The 23311-nt window shown below is 39.9% G+C and overlaps 1 protein-coding gene across 10 annotated transcripts in view; it reads right to left on the reverse strand.

The window, feature by feature from the left end:
- Positions 1–23311, reverse strand: part of NAV2 (neuron navigator 2) — a 676025-nt gene that overhangs the window by 173313 nt on the left and 479401 nt on the right. For 6 of the 10 annotated variants that reach the window (XM_072985896.2, XM_078383140.1, XM_072985894.2 and 3 more), the window contains 4 exons: positions 18435–18507; positions 13605–13902; positions 10850–10918; positions 4162–4319 (listed from right to left, as the gene is read on the reverse strand). In XM_072985896.2, coding sequence (XP_072841997.2) covers positions 4162–4319; positions 10850–10918; positions 13605–13902; positions 18435–18507 — 598 coding nt within the window. Of the gene's footprint in view, positions 1–4161; positions 4323–10849; positions 10919–13604; positions 13903–18434; positions 18508–23311 lie in introns of all 10 variants that reach the window. The other 4 variants (XM_078383145.1, XM_072985895.2, XM_020782868.3 and 1 more) reach the window with 2 other exon arrangements.

Here is a 23311-nt window from a genome sequence, read left to right on the forward strand (position 1 = left end):
CCACAGAGCCAAGACCCCAAAGAAACTTTCCTTTTGGAGTGAACAGGAATACTGGGATAGGCATTGCTGGGCCCAAAACCAACCAGGGAGGAAAGTAATGGGATCCATGACCTCTGGAGAGGTACAAGCACTTGACTGCCATCCCAGAAAGATGAGTGCACCACTCCCTAAACCAGTGGCCATCCGACTTGTGATGGCTGAAAACAAGACAGAGGCCACTGTCTGAGGAAGGCTGGCTCTCACCATCAACCATCCCTGCTGCAGGAGACTCTGCCTTGCCACCTTCAAGGGGTGCTCCAAATCATCAATGAAAGAGGACTGGTGCCACCTCTACACTCTATAGGCAAACAGAGGTAGGGCCTCCTCATATGCTGACCGGCTGAAGCTAGTTTGTGCTTGCTCATATGTACTGCATTTGCTCTAAGTTAAATAAGCCCATTTTTGGTGCATTGTCTGACTCATGCAAAGTTTATGGGAAGACAGTTTGGAGGGACATTTGGGAACCTCGGGGGGGGGTGGTGGTTACATGGTGTTGGTTTCTCGACAGCACTAAGGAAACAAAGCCATTGCCCCACATACTTTGCCTTCCTTAGTCATGGGAGTAATGAGTGAAAAGTCCCAACATAACTGTCTTGAATATCTATCCAGAGTTCACAAATGCATCTCATTTTTTAGCTTCATGGTATAATTTTCTTTCAGAGATTCATTGTTTCCTACTGAATATAATGCCTTTGAGAAGAGATATAAAAGACTCAGAAGCTATGTCATGCTTTCTCTATTGGGAAGTAAGGAAGGGAAGGGAAGACAGAAAGCCCTGCTACTCCAAAATCCAATTTGGCAATACAGTATTTTTGCCAGGACCAGTACAAATGCCACCAAAGTATGTAAGCTTCTGAGTATACCAGAACTCTTCATCAGCTAGGCTGTATTTTAACTGCTGTCCTCACTCAGTGTTTACAGTGGAAAATATAAATTTACCAGCAGCTGGAGATGGCTAAGAAATACAGAATTAGAATACTCTGGTTCATCTTCAGACAGTATAAACAAACACTACCACATAGTGCCTAATCACACTCACTTCCAAATATTCATAAATCCAAATATTTATCCATAAAAAGCAAAAGTTGTACGGCACAACTTTGTGATGGCCATTCTACAAAAATGTAACTTTTCACTGATTCTGTATGAACAGGAAGTTCCACTCCATATGTAATCACTTAAAAATACAAATTTTGAAAATATAATGATGGCCAGATAGCAGGAAATCATACTCGGGGGGGGGGGAATTATTTAAGTTACAGAAACAAGTAAAAAGTTAACAGCTGACCTGAGACTTCAGAGTCAGATTCTTTCTTATATATTTGCCTCATAAACATATAAAAACTCCCCCATCTCTTTTTTTAACACACAAAAAAGGTTGTTTTTTCCCCTGTTTGTCTTATCCCAACTTTCTACTTGTTCTCTGTAGAGCTCTGGGTATATCACATGAGGAGCTTTATTCTCATAATACTCCTGGGATACAAATTAGACCTTGAGACAGTGATTAACCCAAAGATGTTCACAGGGTAGCTTATCCCAAATTTTTAGGGGATGCCCTCCTATTTTGTCCAATGGACACTTGGAGAGTTTGACATTTGGAAGCCTATATATAATACAGGTGTGTGCAAAGGAAACTAAATAAACCTGCATGGGACCATGTTGGATATTCCTATTGGACATACATGATATCTTACTGATATTAATCTGCTGACAATTATTTAGAGCTCAAGTATGCAGCATCTCAAGTATGAAGGACCAGATATTTACAACACTATAATTGCTAAATGAGAAGAGAAGACTCCCTGGAAAAGACCCTGATGTTGGGAAAGTGTGAGGGCAAGAGGAGAAGGGGACAACAGAGGACGAGATGGTTTGACAGTGTCACCGAAGCTACCAACATGAATTTGACCCAACTCCAGGAGGCAGTGGAAGACAGGAGGGCCTGGCGTGCTCTGGTCCATGTGGTCACGAAGAGTTGGACACAACTTAACGACTAAACAACAACAACAAATTGCTAAATTAAGATGTCAGCTTGCATTTTCTTGCATTATCTATCCCTTTTACTGCTGTTTTTAATAGATTCATTTTATTCTGTAAGTTGCCTGAAAACTTTCTGCTATTGAAAGAGAGCAAATGAGATTGTAGATAAACACAACGCACTAGCAGAAGAAATATTCCTTGGCCCATCCTTCCCACAGCAGCCCCTTCAAATCCTTCTCAGAAGAACCTGCTGGAGGGAACCTTCAAGCTACATGGGCATGAACTTCCACTAGTGGGAAGGAGATCCTAAGGTTCGGTGGCATGGATTTGGAGATGCTCAATTTGTGTTTTTAAAACCAAACCAAACAATTTAACTTGGGTGGAGGAACCATTTTCAGTAAACACAATTCTGCAGGGCATCTCTTAGGAACACTGTATTTTGCATTCACAATAACATGTTTCAGTTTTCTGTAACATCTATAAAGCTTCAACACATTTCCAGTTATCAAGCCTGTATCCAATGATCCTTGAAATTAAACATTTGGTACCTTTCAACCTTTCTATAGATGTGGGGTGGGGAGAGCAGGAGGCAACAGGCTTATTTATCAAACAGAACCATTGGGAATGCCCCCACTTTTCTTGTTAATCAAAAATAGGTTTCTTCTTAATGACTTTTCAGCTTCCACATCCTAGGACTGATGCTAGCTTCTAAACAACAAAGCAGAAATTATAAGATACCAGAACAGGAGGATTTTCATTCAAATAATTTGTATGCCTGTGCATATGCTGATGAAAAAGGTTACAGGGTAACAAGGGGACTTGGTTCAATTACTGTATGCTGAACCAGGAATATACATTTCAGGGCTGCAGCCAGCGGAGTTTTGAAGACTAAATGCTATACACATGCTATTCAAATATCTATTTATCTTTTTCTCTAGAAGCAAAAGAGAACGATCAAACAAACTAAAGTTCAAACAGTCAGCAGGACTAAGAGTATGAAGAACTCTTTGGAAGCCTTTTGAATGTTATCTGTAACAGGCCCTTTTCGGTGGAGCACAATGTGAAGCAGAGAAACCATGTGGGGAGGGGATGTAAATGTGCTTAACCCTTTCCCCTGCTAGTACCTTTCTGTTTCAAATTCACCCAAATCTGCTGTCTCTGTTTATTCTTGCAAGCATTTGTTTGGAACTCTACGTGAGTTCTTGGACAGCATGATTTATAATGGAAAAAAGTTGTTGAAGATCAGGGCATTGTTCCAAAGTGTCTACAAAATGGATGGCATGCGTGATGACACATTTTTAGTTGTAGGGAGCAAGCCTGCCTTGCCAATTTCTGATATAGCCATCATGTTTCTACACTATCAGTTAAACCCCTCCACTGACTTCTTCTAGTTTGGATTTATGGGGTGAGGACATGATGTGCCAGCTCTTCAAGACAACTTTCCCTGCCTTCCAGTATTTGTAGAAGGGTTCTCGCCCACTATATACAAAACACCACACACAAAAATCTATGCCAAGTAATTGCATGCTCCTATCAAAAACCGTACATGTACCATCTTTTTGTCACCTCTTTCCTCATGAAAAATCTGTGAAACAAATAAGAGCAGAACTCTGCAGGATGGAGAATCTCTTGGTTTTCCCGAGAGCGGTTCCCAACCTTGGGATGGTCTTGGGGGACCCAAGGGTCTGCAAACCCCAGAAATCCTGACCAACACAGCTAGCAGCGAAGGCCTCTGGGAACTGTAATACAAATACAGGCGGGGACCCAAGGCTGAGAACCACTTGCTCAAGAAACTTACTACACTAAATCCAGTATTATATAGGTATTTACCACAAGCAGAGCTACATCATATAAGTGGCTATTTGGCAAGGTTCTGGACATGGACTTTTCAAGTCACCAAACCTTTCCAAATAGCTGCTTTTCCTTCCAGGGCTGTCACTGCATGTACAGTTAGTACCAAAAGGATACTACCTTAATAGCTGTTTTACACAAAGCCTATGCCATGTGGGCACAATCCAGTCAACCTTAAGTACATTCAAGTTGCATTAATCTCAATGGAGAAGATAAGCACATACACTTTAAAACACTTCCCTTGCTTGGAGCAGTGCATCAGATTGAATATTAAATGCTTCCATAACTTACCTTTCTCATTGCTGTTTGACAGAAGGGAAGATGGGCTTGTGGGTTTGGATTTGTCATAGTTGTTAAAGCTCTGGCTGCGCCGGTTGTTGGCACTAACTGGACCACGGGTTTTTGCTTCGCTGCCTGCAGCTGAAACCCTCATGGTAGGACCTGGAAGTCTGCTTTCAAGGTGTAAAGAAATAAGCAAAGAGTCATGAATAGGTTTAGATTACATTCATATCAAACAGGGGAGGTTGTTTTTCTCCCACAAAAGATTATTGCCTCAGTGTACAGCTCCATGTCTGCTCTTGTGCTCATCTGCAGCTCTAGTACAAAGGTTTTCCCAGTCCATTCAACAGAGAGAGTTGGCCCAAAGATGGGGTATGGGACTGGTCACTCCTCTATGGTAAAAGCCAAGCTCTTTCAAGCTCTTATATAATGCAACTTTTATACCACCAAGGAATTGTCTAATCATAGTATAACAAGGTAAAGGTAAAGGTTCCCCTTGACATTTTTTGTCCAGTCATGTTCGACTCTAGGGGGTGGTGCTCATCCCCGTTTCCAAGCCATAGAGCCAGCGTTTGTCTGAAGACAATCTTCCGTGGTCACATGGCCAGTGCGACTTAGACACGGAACACTGTTACCTTCCCACCGAGGTGGTCCCTATTTATCTACTCACATTTGCATGCTTTTGAACCACTAGGTTGGCGGGAGCTGGGACAAGTGACGGGCGCTCACTTCGTCACGTGGGTTCGATCTTACAGCTGAAGATCTACAGACCTCACAGCACAGAGGCTTCTGCCATTTAACCCGCAGCGCCACCACGCCCCTTATAGTATAACAAAGGTAATCCAAAATGACTACGTATCAGAAGCATTTTATATGTAGACAGTTAGCTGCAAATATTGAAACATTCTGCCTTTAAAAATCCTAATGCACTCAGATACATGTCCACTTTCCAAATGATGTTAATAGCCACTGTTTTCTTGATTTTTGAAAAGGCAAAATGCTCAAATTGGGAAATATCAGATCTGAACATGGAAGACATGCCTATTTTTTAAATAGTCAAATGCCCACCAAAACAGCATGTCTTCAAACCTGAATGTTGTTTGGGGGGTGTGTCTATCTCTAGCTCGTGGGAAATGCCTATTAGATCCTAACAAATTTTAAGCAACCAAAAGAAACAAATGTATCTGTTTGAACAATGGAGGCTATCCCATCAAGGCAAGTGGCGTCCTCCAGCTACTGATCATGGCCAAGCATCTGATAGGTTACAGATGGCCTATAATATCTGTGTTTTGGAATCTTTCTCTCCCCCAATGTTTGGGACTAGAGATGGGATATTTATATTTGTATCTCCAGGTAACTGGGGAGGTGGGGAAGTGCTGGCCGGGCTACCTCCACAATTGGCGCAATGTGAACAATGACAGCCACACGTGTCACCCAGTAAGCAGTAAGTGGACTGGATGGTTCTGAGGGGAGGGTCTGGTTTTTCTAGGGATATGAATACAAATATCCCATCTCTATTTTGGACACCAACTTCTACAGTTTCTTAACACTGCCCATATCAGTTGGAGTTTCTGGGAGTTGAAGACCAAAATATGTGGGGAGCTAAGGGCTCTTCACCCCAATCAAGAATCCTACAGATAAGTGTGCTCATGAAACATAAGCATGTGTCACACACCCCAGCAGTGCTTTGAGGGCATGAACAATGACTCTTGCCAATCTTTTAGTTATCACTAGATAAATATTCTACTGTGAAATCTCAGAATGCAGATTTGCCACAGAGGATTCTAGCTTTTAGCAGTGCAGCATAGTCCTAAGCATCTTTACTTGGAAATAAGTCTTGTTGAGAGCAATGAAGCTTACTCCTCAGAAAGTGTACTTAAGATTGCTACATCTTGCATCCTTTGTGCTGTGTTTTTCATTCTAAGGTTTCTAAATCAACGCAACTCAACTTGGGTACAATATAACCAGATTTTTTTTCTGCACAGCAATGATACTAATTTGTATCTCATGATGTATTGTTCAAAAATATCCAGTGACTAGTGCCTCTGTATAGCAACTGATTTCCATCTTTGTTCTGAGGATTTAAAGTATTTCATATATAACCTATAGGCTAAAAACCAATTAAAGCATTTATTAGTATATAGTTTCCTGCTGACAGAATTACCATCTGATTAGCAAGATTACAAACCTTCATTACTTCATTTGCACCTTTAAGGCTGAGAAGAAAAGTGAGTTAGCAATGCCTTGTTCCCAAAAAATTCACAGATGAACCAGGGAAGGAGTCAGACGAAGGATATGTAGGTCTTTGTAAATGCATGCACATGCTTACAAAAGCTTGAGCACAACTTACATATTTAGCTCCTCATCTCCACTGGGCACTTAAACACAGGCAATTATATGTTTGTTACTTTCCCACAAACATATCTGCTATAGAGGAAGTACAACTAGAGTGCCAAAACAATGTAAGTATTAGAAAGTTGCACACAGCAGTCTGTCACGCAAGCACCCTTGTATATGGAGGCAGCCCTCAAAAAGGCCACAAAGGAAGAAGAGGAACCCAGCAGGACAGCGAAGGAAAAGGAAAGCAAGGCCCTTTATCATCTGTCATGCCTTTGAGAAAGACCTAACTAACAATGCAAGGATCTCCATGCAAAGCTCATGCTGACTGAAAAGTACACAGAAAGAGCTCCTGCAGTGGTACCAGCTGACTCTAGCACAGGTAATGTTTCCCCCTGTGGAATGGCATGGAGCTGGAGCCAGAGGTGTGGAAGGGTTCCAACTCTCTTTCACTCTCTATTTCAACCCCCACCCCACCCCACTTTCCCTCCCTCTTTACCTCTTATGTATCTGTGGCAGGAGGGACAGATTAAATTCACAAATACTTGAACTGATCACTTGAAATTAGGCCAAGGAGCACATGAGATCAGGGCCAAAGGCACCTGTAGAGCCCCAGGTTGCTCATTCCATACTTGCAGAGAAGCACAGTATCTTTGTTCTAGTTCTTTTCTCCTATTGTGTCTACTAGGGTACCCACAATTATCTCTCCTCTTTCTATTTCTGATACAAAATATAAAGCTACAAAGTATTTACCCAGCTGTAAACTGCCTAATATGTGCCAAAACTGTGGGACTTTATAGGAACTACAATATTTAAAAATTTCATTCTGAGTAAAAGAATATAGGGCAATACAGAAAAACTGAAATTTCAGTGAAAATAAAATGAAAAATACAATAGGACCCACTTATCCACAGGTTCAGTAACGAGTGATGCACATCCGGTATTGAAAATATTAAAAGGAAAAAATCCAGGGAAAAAATTATTTTCAGAAATATTACTAGAACTGGCCACTAGAGGGTGCCAGAGACCACACAATGAACACATGGCATAGTCTCTGGCACCCTCTAGTGGCCCATTCTGGTAAGACATGCGAAAATATTTTTTTCCTATTTCCCCCCTCTTTTACCATGCTTTCTCTCTCTCTCTCTCTCGTGTGTATGTGTGTGTGTGTGTGTGTGTGTGTGTGTGTGTGTGTGTGTGTGTGTGTGTGTGTGTGTGTGTGTGTGTGTGTGTGTGAGAGAGAGAGAGAGAGAGAGAGAGAGAGAGAGATTGCTATTATCCATGGTTTTTAGTACCCATGGGGGGCGTGGAACAAATCCCCAGCATATATGGGGATCCTACTGTAATATCACTAATTGTATACTGGCATGGTATGGCTATTTTTTTTAAAAATGAACAGTTTCACTCACAAGTCCCTCCCAAACCATCCCATCACTCAATTTTTTTTTAAACAGTGTACCTGTAAAGGAAAATGTAATTAATATCCAAAGCAATTATTAGGGGTGACTGTTATATTTCTAAAAACTTGGGCCACATATATTTGATAAAGCATCCTTATTTTCTAGACAGCTAATGTGTTCTTTTGAACGTACATGTTAAAGTAGCTTTAGCTAACATGCATGTACCTCAAGAACAACATCCACAAAAGCTCTCCAAAGCTAAAACTTAGGTCTGTTTGTTCAGTTCAAAGTTTTTCAACCCCCCCCTCCAACCTCCATGGGTGGTTTTTGGTGTGAGAAGTTGGTATGAGTAGATGAAGGAAAAAACTGGAAATAGGAAAGTACATGTGTTCCCTCAAGGTTGTCATCAGGTTGTGATCAGGTAAATCTGGAAGACGAGGGAGGAAATCTAGGATCCAGGCAAAGGCAACAATCTGACTTAAAGATGGGGAAAGCCGCATTAAAATAAGTGGAAGTTTATAACAGTGTGGTTGTTTTTCCCAGAAGGTCTTGGTGGCTTGCATTCCAATGGATGAGGAGTTCTGGGATCTGCCTCTCTTCCACCATCTAAGCAGAATGTTCAGTAAAAGACCCTGTCTCGTTACCTTGCAGATAGAAAACCAATTTTGATATATATTTAATTAAAACAAAAAAGAGAGAATTGTATGGAAAGTTAAGAGAACACACCAACGGTGGATGTCAATCAATTTTTCAATCACCACTGCATTTCAGTTTTTGAAAAGAGGTTGGAGTCTATTGCATATCTTCCAAGTCTTTTCCAGTCTGGTTCTGAAACTCAGCATAAAGCTGTTGACTTACCTAGGTGGGAGACCTTAAATTATGTAAATAATTCAGCGGAAGCAAGATTGAAAAGTCCCAGAAGGAGAAGGACTCTTGTTCATCAAACCTGATCCTTCTTGATACCAAAGGGATTAATGATCAGATGGAAGAAGGGAATCTAATTTACAGAGCAAATTTAATGTTGTACAATATGTGCACAAAAAAGGGCAAGCCACAATGCCTTCTATAATGGAGCAATATGAGAGCATTTCTGACACATGACAAAATGGGGAGGGTGAAATTAATCCCAAGAAAATCTGTGAGCCATACCACAGATATTAGTAGAGATTAGGGCAGCGTTTGGAAGTGTTGTTGTCAGATGGTTATAGAAGTGAGAATGTATATCAAGCTGTGACAGAGGAGAAGGAAGGGGGTGAAACATCTATTATTCATTCTCAGAGAGAGATTATATGTTCCCTATTACAGGACATGAAGGAATCCAGAAGGCGAGATGACATCCATGCTGCTGTCTTCCATCATCTGGTATAAGAGACATATACTCACTACTTGTATTACTCTACAGAGAATGCGTTACACTTTAGAAGAATCAGTGATGGGGAGTAGTTAGAAAATTAAATCAGGAGCGATCCCTTAAGTAATTTTGTTTCTTTTTCTTAAATACTGTAGAAATTTCACAGGAATAAACTATCATGAAGCCCACTTCATGTATGAATCATATGAACAGAGTGTCATGTGATTACCACAGAGCACTCTAGTTTGTTCCATACATACCTGAGATGAAGGACAAAATGATACTGTTCTCCAGACCACACACAAAAGTTATGGGGACTTGTAGTAGAATTTCACTTCAATTTGGGCAATGGGAGAGCATTCCCCATTGCATCTGAAGCAGCAGACTAGTTTAGAGGGCCATGAAGTTTTCATGCACAGACTGGAGATCATGTATACAGCTCTATCCTTCAATAGCAGAGAGCTGCTGGAGAGTTAATAAGCAGCTCCTCCAGGAAGCTGCCTTCACTGCCTCTTCCCAACATCGGCTGTCTAAGAGGGCTACATAACTCTCCCCAACTTTGGGGAAAGTGCTGCAGAGCACAATACATTGCTGGCCCTGGCATGAGGCATGTTTCAGGTTCTATCCCCAGATGTCTACATGCTAGCATGAATATGTGAACTGATAAGCCTACGAATAGATACATGCTTACACATGGACTGCTACATGATCAGGAGCCCTCACTGCAGAGGGGTCCTGATTGCATGGAAGCCTGCAGAAAAGGAGTTGCTCACACTTAGGCTTCATAAGTTCAGTCCACACCAAAGTGGAGTCAGGTCTGTCCCTTCAACGAGGGGCCAGCAGTGTGCCCTTCTCTAAGCTGTTCTTGCCACTTCATGTTCCCCACTTCATGGCAGAACTTGAAAAAGTTAAATTTTTTGGATGACAGTGCCCTAAAACTACTCGGAGCAGTAGTATTAAAAACCTAATTTCTTTCCCCAACCCCTGCTTCATGGAAATGACATGATGACCCTTTCACACAATTAATGCCTGGAGGCAGCTATTGGCAAGAATCCTACTAGTTATTTATGCTGGAATAAGTGCAGTGGTGTAAATCACAGCAACAAATTACTGCTAGCTAATGAGTCACTGATTATATTCTTCACTACATGCCAAGTCACACGACTGGTGTGCATGAGGCAGCTAATTACTAATTACCACCAATCTGATGCTGTGCTTTATGCCACTGTATTTATTCCAGTGTAAATAACCAATAGGATTCTGTCCATTATATTACTACAAGTGCAGGTCAACTTTGATACCCACCCCCAAACTAATAACAAAATTATTAATTACAATTATGAACAATTTTAGAACAGGAGTAAGAGATATTGCTGTAACATATTCAGAGCCTACAGGATAAGGAGAGGGATAAAGTGTTAGAAAATGACATACCTACAGAACTGAAATACTACATTAAATGAAAGACTTCTCTCTGCTTGGGTTGCTTTTAAAACACTGGGTCTGAAACCAAAAGGTAAGCATTGGGAAGGTGAGCCCCAACACATGCACGCTGGGGTCTTGCAAGGAGGGTTGGGTATCCATGCTTTGCATTAGAGGAAGAAATGCTAACCTAGAAGCCTTTTTCTGACCGAGAGTGAATCGGATGATTTTGCTTTGAGATGAGTCCCTGGGTGATGCACTGCACAACAAGAGAGAGAGAGAGAAAGAAAGTGGAAGATGTGAGTAAAGAAGAAACCTTCACAAACAAACTCAGGGAGTAGACAAAGAATTTTGGAAAGAGATTGATGCAGGTTTTTTTTTTTAAGAAAAGAAAAATAATCCCACTCACCGCCATGGAATGTTGAGCTTTAATATCTCTTACTAATTTGCATTTACCAAAGCAGGCACAATCCACAAGCACATTTGCTTCAGGCTTGTAGGGAAAAAAATTCTTAGAAAATGTCACAGGCAGATGTATTTTCAGTCTATATGTATATTTCCAAAGTAGTAAAATTTCCTCATGATGGCTGCCATGATCTCATATTAAGCACATTGACAAGCATGTTCTAGTGACTCTCCTGACATGGAGCGCCAGGCAGATCTGGACAGAGAGGATGCAGTCCAGTTGAGGACACTCCAGCTGCACACACAGGAGACTCCTGGCTCAGTCCTGGGCTTTGACAGTTAGTGAATCCAGAAAAACTCCTCTCTGGGTGATGGCTGCCAGTTGTTATCAACAATGCTGGGCTGCACACATTGAATAGCTGTGCTTTAAGTCTGATTCCTAGTTTCCTTTGGCTGAATTGTTATTGATGCATTAAGTACTAAATTTCACCACATGAGGGTGCATTCCAGTGAAAGATTCACCATGCAAAAGTTATGAAAATACTGCTTTGAAGGATCTTAGCATGATTTTAAAATTACAAAAAAAATTGCAAGACTCAGGATTTAAGCAATATAATCACTCAGTAGTTACCTACATTTTATATATTAAAAAGCAACTAATTTTGAATTAAAAAAAGATCCAAACCAATCAAACTCCATTGATGCAATTTTGTTACGAAACAAATATTTAACTATTAAAAACTCTTATTATTTTACAGAGAATAACACAAAAAGAAATTGTTAATTCAACAGCATGTATGCAATGTCTTCTGTAGGGAAAATATAAGTTTATTTTCTGTATGAAGACATGCTTTGAAGATATAGCTGAGCAGATTTTTTAATAGGGGGCTGCTATTTCAAATGACCCTAATATAAGTCAGAATGCTATGTAACCCCTAATTCAGCATAGTGAACCAGAAGTAAGGCTTGGCTTGGATTTAACCACAATAAATATCCTGGTTCACTAAGGAATTCATGGGCCAGAATCCATTGCTGAGAGTGGAAATTTTTAGATTTTACACCCTCCTTCATCTCACCACCTCCATGTACCCTTAAAATGTGCTCTGGAACAAGTGTTCAGTGTCATCAAGGATTGAGGTAAGAGAGAGGAAGATTCAAATACCATGATAAGTGTCATGTAGAATTCGTACCATGAAGAAGAGGGCAATTTATTTCCTGAGTGAGCACCAGGAAGGGATGAAATGAAACTATTCAGAAAATGGCTACATACAACATGTGATACAAGAAATGAGATATCTCAAGAATCTATTTAAAAGCTACCTTTGGGAACCTAAACATGCACAAGGCATGAGGGAGGGAGAGGTGGTCTACCAGCCCCTTTCCCAATTGATTCCTCATACCAGAACAGATATTTATAGTGTTTTTCTCTCTCCCTTACCCTCGCCCAACAAAGTTAACAACAGCTTGAAAGAGGGAGGAAGTTCAACTGGGAATTGGCCCTGACAGGGGGAATAACCAGTTCTTACCCCAGCACTATTGTTCTGAGCCAATTTGCCCACATCATCATACAACACCTGTAATTTGGACACTGGAGATTTGATGAGTCAACATCTCCATAAATGTTACTGATTCAAATGGACCTACTCTAGTTGTAATTTACTATGCTAAAGTATGTCGCAACTAGAGTAGTCCCATTTAAATCAATGGAGCTTATAGAGGGTTTAGCTCACCAAATGCCCACTGATTCACTGGGTCTACTCAGCTACAAGGTACTACTCTAAGCAATATGATTTCAGCCATAGTATGAACTCTACAACCACTAATTTTAACCACACCAGCATTTACACACATTCCAATCCAGAAAGGGGTCACATAAAGACATGGTACATTCATCTTCCTAGCACAAACCCTAAGCACATGAAGTCCCTGTACACCTATTTTCTTCTCCTGACAATCCAATTGTCACGGCCATCCTGTCAGTGAAACAGCAATCACATAGTGAGACATTCTGGAGGAGGAATGGAGAGTCTCAATTTAGTTCTCTCCTCCTGCTGCTTTATTACAGACAGGTGATCCTTCTGACTGCATCTTTAATTTCTGTTTCCAGGATATTTACCTTACTTCCATCTTTATTTTATGTTGTGGTTTTCAAAACCAACAGCCCTGCTTTTTAGGATACTTCGTCTCATGGAAAGCCTACAGGTGAACAGGAATCTCTCCTTGGTAGTCTTGTTTCTTCCCGTTGGAGAGAGGAATGAAAGAGAGGGCCAAGACTAGGTATGCCTCTGCTCATGCATGAGGTAGAGCAGGGTAATTAATACCTGAGTATGGCTAAGGGGAGTTTTAAAATGTTGCCAGGGCAAAAAAAAATCAAGATAATGAACTCAAGGTTTAAAAACCAACAGCCCTGCTTTTAAGGACTCTTCTTCTCATGGAAAGCATGCGTATCCAGATGTATAGCATCCTAAATAAGTCATTACGTTGCATTTGTGAAATACTTAACATGGATAAGCACCTACTTTTTGCAGAAAATAACACACCTGGATTGCATTTCTGGTTGTGCTTTTAGCTGAAGATGTGGCGGTTGCTGGGATTGTTGGCACTGAGTCTGGGGTGAAGCTGGCACCAGTTGCTGGGGTTGTGGCGGCTGCTGCACTTGCTGCTCTTGTTGCCCAACCTGACACTGGGATGGAGGTCCAGCTGGCTGGGGCGACGTGGGCGGTGGCTGGGATGGGTGTTGCTGTGGATGCTGTTTGGGAGGCTGCTGTTGCTGCTGCTTGTATCGTGACAGGCTGAAGAAAAGGCCTAAAATGGCCTTTAAATTCCCATTCCTGATTTCTGAAAGACAATTTTTAGAAGGCTTTTAAATCAACAAGAAATGTCCATTCAGTAGAATTGCCTGTTTGAAGATGAACGGTATCATAATACAGACTCTTTGCAAAATGCTGCTGCCACTGCCGCTGCTGCTACTACAGCTGATTAAAACTTGGCATAAATCACAAAATCGTTTCTGCATCGACTTTAAAGTTCTAAAGCTTACTTATAAGGCCCTAAACAGTTTAGGACCTTGATATTTGGTGGAACGTCTGCTGCTGTCAAGATCTACCTGGATCACCCGTGCGAGCCAGGAGGTGAGGCTGAGGAGCCTGACGCCGAGAGAGGCCCGGAAGGAAAAGACATGGAACCGGGCCTTCTCGGTGGTGGCTCCTCGCCTCTGGAACAATCTCCCCTCCTGAGATTTGCGTGGCCCCCACGCTGGGCACCTTTAAAACCCAATTAAAAATTTGGTTGTACATTCAGGCCTTCCCTCCAGTTAATACCTAATCTTCTGTTTACTTTTCCCTCCATTTACTTTCTATTTTATCTTTGTATTGTATTTGTCATGTATGATTTTGTAATTTTGTATTTTTATTGCTTATAGTATATTGGAAGCCACCTAGAGTGGCCTTGTAGGCCAGATGGGCGGGGTATAAATCAAACAAATCAAATAAATAATGAATAAGTAAAATATATTACATAACTGATTTCATAGGAAAAGAAAAAAGAAAAAGGGAGCATGATGCTAATAATCTATAGACTATTGGTGAGAACTAATTCTAGGTTATATCAAACAGATATAACCTAGAATTGGAAAAGTTACTTGGGGGGGGATTACAACTCCCCCAAAAGCATGATAAGTAGCCATGTTGACTGCAGAATCCTGGAGGTTATAGTCAAAAAAGGTAACTTTATCAAGCCATGCGACCTACTCCGTAAGAGTAGGCATGAGTGCAAATAAGATTTGGTGAGCTAGACATTAATCAACATTAAACTGCATGGTGCCATTGGGAGCTACCGCTGTGTAAGAGGAAACCTCTGCTAGACCTATTAAAAGTGCATGTGACAAAGTTTTGACACTGCAGCAACAGTCTCAGCCCCAACAAAGCCCTGTGCCAGTCACATATTAGCGAAGGGGCTTTACACAGCTAAACAGTCATTCATTATTTTGTACATGTCACCTAACATAGCTATCAAACTTGTGGCTAACAGGTATAAAAGCCAATGTGCATGTTGACAACATGCTTGGGTGTGTGTGTGATGATGTGAATCAGGATGCTTTCAAGATGCAAAGCTTATCTGACTCCTCCAATATGTTACACTGGTTAGTGTTGTTTCACCTCCAGTTCACGTCATGGTAATGGGCCTCTTCACCATTACAGATAAAATGGATACCCTAAAGCTGAGAAGCCACAATTGGAGCAGACATCACTAAACTCTGTAATGTGTTGGTTGTAGGTTTTTGAAACTAAGTCCTGAATTGTGTTTCAAATAAGCCCTACAGATGTCTTCCTTGTTCTCTTATCTCATGAGATGGACTGAGGTAATTCACCTGGCACCTTGCCACTGGACTTTGTACATTATGGGCCACATCAACCTCTTTGTTTTACACCGACTCATACAGTCTGAATTACTTCCTTTTACTGCTCCCTTCTGTCTTCTGTGTCTGTTTAAATATACACAGGCAGTTCTTCAACACTGACAGTGTATAACCCTGTCATTTCCATTTTGTCCACACAAAAAAGGGGGGATGTTCTTTAAAAAGCTGGAAACAAAATATTGCCAGATGTTTTGGCTTTGAGGGCAGGGAGGGTTTGTCTTTTTCAGTCTGGTGTTTGGAAGCTTCCATGCTGTGAGGTTTCTGTTCTTTTGGTTGCCTCAATTTCCTTTATCCTAATTTTAAAAAATTATTCACTTTTTTTTCTTGAGACTTACACTACTGACCTCTCAAGCAAACAAAGCAACAGAGAAAACTAGGAGGAAAGCAGAAGGAAGAAGAAAAGAAAGAACAAAACTTGAAGATGATGATGATGATGATGATGATGATGATGATGATGATGATGATGATGATGATGATGATGATTAGGCAGGGGGGAACTATAACTCTCAGTAGCCTTGCTGGGTAGGAGATTCTGGGAACTTAATTCCAAAATAGTAATATTTGAAGCTCTGGGAAGTATGGAGGAACAAATAGGTATGTGGAAGTATGTCTTTGCTATTCATAAATGAAAAATCCCAGACAGGACTTCCACATAATTTCACAACAAAATACCAGAATATGTGTGAATGAGCTCTGAATTCAAACCCACTTATGCTGTTCAAAGAGAAACAGAAACAAACTTCTTGTTTTTGTCAGCTTCACGCTTTGACTCAAGAATCATATCCTATAGGTCTTTGTCACACAGCACTCTTATCTCAGGAATAAATACAATCAGTGTTAAGAGATCAACATAACTCAGTGAGATGGATATGTGCCTGCCGAGCCAGAGTTTGGGAGATTGGCCACTGTGCATCGCAAGAGAAGGACCAGCCTGAATAGCTCTGGGCAAGCTGTATAATCCCAATTCTCAAAAGAAAGGTCTGGCAAACCACTCCTCAGTACTTACACCTAGAAAACCCTGGAAAATGGGAATAGACTAAAAGGCACATAATTATCACTATAAGAGTAGAAGAAATATAGAATGATTATCCCATTGGCCTAAGAATCCAGGATTCACTCAGCAATTGGATGTTTTAACACTTAGAGCCAGAGAATTCCATTTGCTAGCAAACATTTACTACTGAAAAATAATGTATTTCTTTATGCCAGCTGAGAATGTTTTGCTGAGTTGTTGATCTTCTGAGTTAAGATTTCTGGCCATCAACACATACAAATGCACTCTCAAATTTACTATGATACTGAAGAAAAAAAAGTCACAAAAAGAGCAATAGTCTTCTCCACAAGTAAAACTCTGCAGGATGGTCAAGCTCATGGAGCCTGATCAACAAACAAATGACCAAGAAAAAACAAAACAAAGCAAAGCAAAAAATATTTACAAATCCTACTGCTAATTATAAGAACAGCAAGAAAACTTCAAGGTAGAACAGTGGGCAGTGATTTGACTGCCATTGATTAAAGTAGCTTGAACTCCTCTGCTCTTGCAAATAGAAAAGAAAAGAAAAGAAGAGAGATAAAACGAATGATAGTTTGATTTTTTGAACCATAGACATGAAATAGTATTTCAACACTTCAACATTTCTTTCAAGAAAACATAAAAGTTGAGGGATTCTTTTATAACTACGCATTCCTGGCCGACAAGAATATTCTGAATAGCCTCTGGCAAATTAACTTACAGCCTAAAAGAAAGGAAATTCTGTTCTTAGTTTGTTTGCCAATCCTATTGTAACAGTTGCAGTGATTTTCTTTTACTCTTCTGGGTTTTGCTCCCAAACCTCTGGTTAACACTCTGATCATCTCTGGCATTGACTACTACATCCTTCTCTTCCTTAGTCTTCCAGTGTCTCCTCTATCTGCTACCAAACTGATTTCATCTCTGGATCCAAGTAGAAAAGCCTCTTAGCATATTTTCAGAAAAGGTATTCCCTTGGTGAAAGATGTCCATTAGTATAAATGATTCTTTAAAGTATTTTATAGAAATAAAAACTTTCTTTGGGTGACTATTCACTGAAAGCTAAACAGGGACTGAATGCACATGTATGATTCCTGAAGCAATTATCTCTGAGGAGCATCTACTCTGGCAAGGAAATATATGCATTCCCCATAACATTGACCCTCAGTTCTTACTCTCAACATTTGAAAGCCCTTCTTAAAGTCCTACATTGATTTTTTTAAAAATGTTTTTATTTTTATTTTTTGGCATTTTCCAAGATCTGGAACAACTTTATTTCTTTTATCTTCCAAGCCATCAACCTCTTTGCTGTCATATCCTGATTACTTCCCTAACTGTAAGCTTTGCTTCTCCAGCTCAACCACCGGCCATCCCAAGATCTCACAGCCCAGAACCAGGCTTGCTGAGGGTTCATATGAAGCCCAGGCCATTTCACATTGTGAGTCATTCTCACTGTTTGGGAAGAGTGGTAAAAAGAAATAGCTTAATGTAAAGAAAAGCATCTTCACAGGTGTGTTTGGTGGGGGCACAGGAGAAGGCCTTTTGCATTACTGCTTCCCGATTTTAGAACTCCCTCCTATGGGAGGCCAGACTGGCCCCATTTTTCCAGTCCTTCCACAAACAGCAGAAGATCCTTCTCTTCAGGCAGGCTTTTCCTTAGTAATAGCCTGTCTAAGAGAGGTTTTTAAAAAGCAAGTTTTGTTGCTTTTAGATCTGTTTTAGTAATGCTTTTACCTATTTTTTAAAATAAAATGCTTATTTAATTCATTTTAAATATTTGAATACTTTACTGTTTTTAGCTTTTAGTATTGTGTTTTAAATTATTTGAGCTGCCTTGGGTCCTTTTCTAGAAGAAAATTGGGATAAAAATATTTTAAATACATACAATTAATTAAAAGTGTGTGAGTGAGTGAGCGAGTGAGTAAGTAAGTAAAATAGACTCACCTTCTGCAGACAATCCCTGTATATTTATTCCTTTGGCAGCCAAAAAACTCAGGCATGCATCTATATTTTCAATCTGAGATAAAGAGAGAGAAAGAAAGATGAAGGAAAATGCATTGCAAGCACAGTTTGATTTCATTCTATTATGAATGTGAGAGCAATTTGTTGTAGATAAATTCATACTATGTTGCCTGTCAGGACCTCCACCTATTCCTATGTTCTTCAAATTTGCTCCAGAGGGTTTCTCTAATCCCCTGCATGATATTTGAGGAGAAGTATCTATTTTGCTGGCAGATAACATTTGAATAGTGAATGCGTGGGCACTTCATTTCTCATATGGCCAAATAAGCTTAAAATGTTATGTTACTATACATTCCATTTATGTCCTTCCCCATATGGCATTGCCTAGGGAATCTATATAGCTTATTAGCTAAACCTGTGTGGATTGGCCTACTCAAGTGTCCTTATATTCAACAACATATGACTGGAAGCATAAACCACATGGAAAACTGCGTGAAAGGGTTTCTAATGAGGTCTACATAATTTTAACCACAAGAGCAAAACACTTATTTGGGGGATGGTTTCGTGGCATTGATAAAATTCTCTGGACAGCACAGACAGCTGCTTCTGGAACAAAACAAAATAAAACAAAACGGCATCATTAAAGGCAACTTGTGTCCCAAACTATACTAACACACCATCACCAGAATGGGTCCAAAATACAACCTGCTAGTGTTTCTAGTTACTGTCTCCTAAAAATAAAAAAAGGAACATTGTAACTGTTTGATGTAAAGAAAGTTTTCCATGTATTCTTCAGTGGGACAGCTGGCCAGAAACTGATAGTGATGGAGGTATGAGAATTAAAGAAAGGAAACCAAAAACCTCAGTTGGAATCTAGAGCATGTTTACTCACACGATTCTGTAGATGTTACGAATAGCTGCTGATTACTGAAGGGGACTGCTGTTTCTCATGCTGGGCCCCCCTTACTTCTTAAGCTTAATGGAAGCAGGAATATTTATGAACTAGCCTATGTTGGATTGCAGGAGTATCTTTATGAAAGCTATATGTGAGGAGATGTGCCTCTACCCAATTTCCCCACACTGAGTGACAGAAGCACTAGGTTCTGCTTACTAAAGCAGAAAAATCACTGATTGTGTCAACCTTTTTTCTTAGTAATACTGATGTGAAAAGAACACTCAATAGCTCCTTAATTATTGGTCATCTATTATACAAATTATCAATACCACAGAAACAAAGTAAAATAGGCAACAGGAACAGTACTCAGTAAGCGTATTATTCATTGTACCTCGCAGTAAAAGAGCTAGCCTATGTAACGGAGAGCAGGCTACACAGACCTTGAGTGCCCCCACAAGAAGGAATGGTAAACCACTTCTCAGTACTGTACATCTACAAAACACTGGAAAAGACTGTCATAACTTGGAATTGACTTGACAGCACATAATGACTATTTTTTTAATTACTGAATATAATGTATTCTTCCCCATCCCTTAAATCCTCTACATGTGCCTGCTTTTTGTTGTCTAATCTGTACAAACTTCCCTTCCCCATTGCTATAAATGAATCCCCACATAAAAAGCAAAACCAAGTTGCAGCTAAGGTTCTAGCTTTCTGGTCTACTATTTATTTACAGGATAAAGGTCCATCTGTCTTGGTTTTGAGAGACACGCCCACAGAGATTTACAAACGAAAGAGTCTAACGCTCATACGAACAGCCTTGCACATCCTGGGACTCAAACATATTTAAATGTATGAAAATGGGACATCAAGCCCACTTTGAGCATGTGAGGATGAAACACATGTATTTATTATCCCCTCAGAAAAGATCAGTTTCTCTCTGGTTTCAATGGTGAAGTCTTTCTTCTGACAATGTATATGAAATACTCAAACTAGTCTTTTTTCTCCAAAGAGTTCCTTGTTTATGTTGCATATTTGAAAACACACAGAGATTTTCAGTTTACCCACACAAGACTTGATGTTTGACCATATACGTATACAGCAAAATATTGCCATTTAACATATATTTTGTTGCCAGGTAGGTTTGAAGGTATATTTGGTGAAATATCATTTAACAGCAGCCTAGACTTCTTACAAAGTGGCTATACTGCTAGCTTGTAATAGCAGGCAATAAAGCTCGGCAATGGGAAAAGTATAAGTAGTAAAATCTTTCCAGCTTAGTAAGTGTGTTCTGGCAAACATCACTTATAGCAGAAAAAGGATTTATGGATGGTCTGTGTAGCCTCTTCGCAGCTACCATTATTTATATCATAACCAAAGTTAAGTTTATCAATCTATTTTGTTGTCTCATATAGTGGCTTCTTCCAATTTGCAGGCACCCTACGCAGTTAAGATACCAGTACAGTACCTTTTTTCTCTCTGTTAAGTGCCCAAGGTGTCGCTAATTGCATACTCAACACAGGGTTGTAGAACACACACACACACACACACACACACACACACACACACACACACACACCAGTATTAGGTGTGCAGCTCTGATTATTATTCCATCAATGATAAATGGCTCTCAGTTCTGGCACAAAAATAATTTATTTTTCATAACCATTTAATCTGTTCAGCAAGCCATCTCAGGTAGTCTCCTCCACTCATGAAAATTCAAAGAGGACACACATACCAGCTCCAGCACTTACAGGATCACACACCTCCTTGGCTGGCAAAGCCGTTGAAAACAAAAAGAGAGAGGCTAAGATCAAGCCTGGAAGTGCAGTGAAGAAAGGAAAAGAAAAGAAAAGAGGGTGATTCTCTCTGGCTACACCAGACTTCTATAAATAGGGGATCCTGAATGATCTGTAGACTGGGCTCTTGATGAACCAAGCTGACACAGGGACTCAGAGGAGGTGCCTGAACAACCGCCAATATTAAAAATCATTGGTGTCAGAAGGTGGAAGAACAGACAGTCTCCTGTTGGCAACTCCAACACTTTACTGTGTGATGGAATCAGGCTTCTGAAGTTCTGGGGGCTCTTCATGAGCAGATACCCTTCAGAGTTTAGGCTAAACCTCTAGAAGTTCAAACTACGTTAGCCTGGATTATACACTACAGTACATTGTTTTCCAAGCAGTTGCACAAAATGTTAGATCAGATAAAATAATAAGCTGTCACCTATGGGAGTAAAATGGAATAATTCAGTCCCTCCAGCTCTTTCAAACATATGATCAGTGCTGCTAAAATCAACACAGGAGTACAGTATGTGGATTATCCCAATCCAGCAGGAGGACACATGGAATTCTAGGTGTACCTGCAGGGATCCAGCAAACTGGAAAACAATTCCGAAGGACAGTAGACACATGCTGAATTCTACAGTGTAAATGGGAAGTAACAATGTTTTAAAATAAGTTATGAATGATAAATTAAAACCTAGTGGAAACCTAAATAAAGTTAAAAGTTCTGAATTTTTCTTTAAAGGAACTCATTGCGACAAACACCTTTAGTCAGTTAGGTTGTCTCATCATCACTGATGTTCTGGTCAAGCAAATATTTTTGTTGTTGTGTTGCATTGCACTGTTGTTGTCAGCCAGCTGCAAAAATGCAGGAAAATATGCTCTCATTCTACTTTCTTTCCCCCAGTGTCTAATTCTGACATTTGCACCTTACAAATAGTTTTTTTTAAAAAAATGCAAAAGACAAAGCTAAAGAATACTTCCCTTGCTACTTAGGACTGATAAAAGAGAATGACACGAAACCTGAAAATATCCAGTCAAAATATATCCAAAATGCCTTTACTGTAAATAAAAGTATACTTTGATAGCAACCAGTTTGCCATTCCCCAAAAAGTAATTTGTAACCTCTTGTTACATTGTTTCACTATAGCTTTGTAACTACCGGTTATATTACTTATAACTAGTTAGTTCCAAGCTCTGCATGAAATATTGCAAACACAAATGTGTAATTTTCTAGGGAAATCTCACTGAAAATATTTATTAATTTTTGGTGTAGGAACAGAAGGACTAAGATTAAAAGGCAATTGGTGTTAATTGAAAATTTGATATTAGGTTCAGGAGATCTATTGTTCTGTGTAATTCTATTTTTGTGCATCTCTCTCAACGAACACAACCTATTAGCATCATATTTTTTCAAGGAAATCTGTTTTGATTCATAACATTTTGAGTGGAGCCCCCAAGTATTTTACAAATTACAAAAGGGCAGAACATCAGTGACTGTTTGCACTGTATCTTAGAGACAGGAAACATACCATCTGTTGTGGCAGTTGTCATGGTATCATTTTCTTAGGAATACCTAACACGACAACGCCATGTAAATTATCCATGGGGTGGGTGGGAGGGGGTGAGAGAAGACCCAACTGCTGCCTCAAGCAAACACATAATGTTTCATGTACAACTGTGGAAATGCCAATGATATAAAATAGCACTGCAATCCTAATAACAGCAACAAGATATTGTTAAACTAGGTGCCTGAAGAAGATTCTTTACTAAGTTTTTAAACTGAAGAAAATACGTATTAAAACAAACAAGCAAAACATCAGTCAGCAAGTTCCTTGCCAACAGTACTTCAAAATGTTGTTCCTGGGATTTTAAAAATCTGCATGTCACTTCAGGGTACTATTTACAACAGAAAATGAGCCAAAATACATACTTTTACCTCCCTAAAAGCCTGTCAACTGAAAAAGTTTAAAGCTAAAGTGACAAGCTGCCTTCAGCCAGGAATCTATGAAGAAAGTGTTGTTAAAAGGGGAAATTCCAGAATTACCTGATGGACCAATGGCAGTGACGCTAACAGCAAAAGCCACCTGGGTGATGCCACTTCAAGCATTGCCAACATTTTTAATGAGAGGACTTTGGGTGCTGAAGACCTGGTCTTACTGCTGCTCAGTGACTTTCAG

The sequence above is a fragment of the Pogona vitticeps genome, chromosome 1 (genome assembly GCF_051106095.1).
Source record: "Pogona vitticeps strain Pit_001003342236 chromosome 1, PviZW2.1, whole genome shotgun sequence".
NCBI lineage: Eukaryota > Metazoa > Chordata > Lepidosauria > Squamata > Agamidae > Pogona > Pogona vitticeps.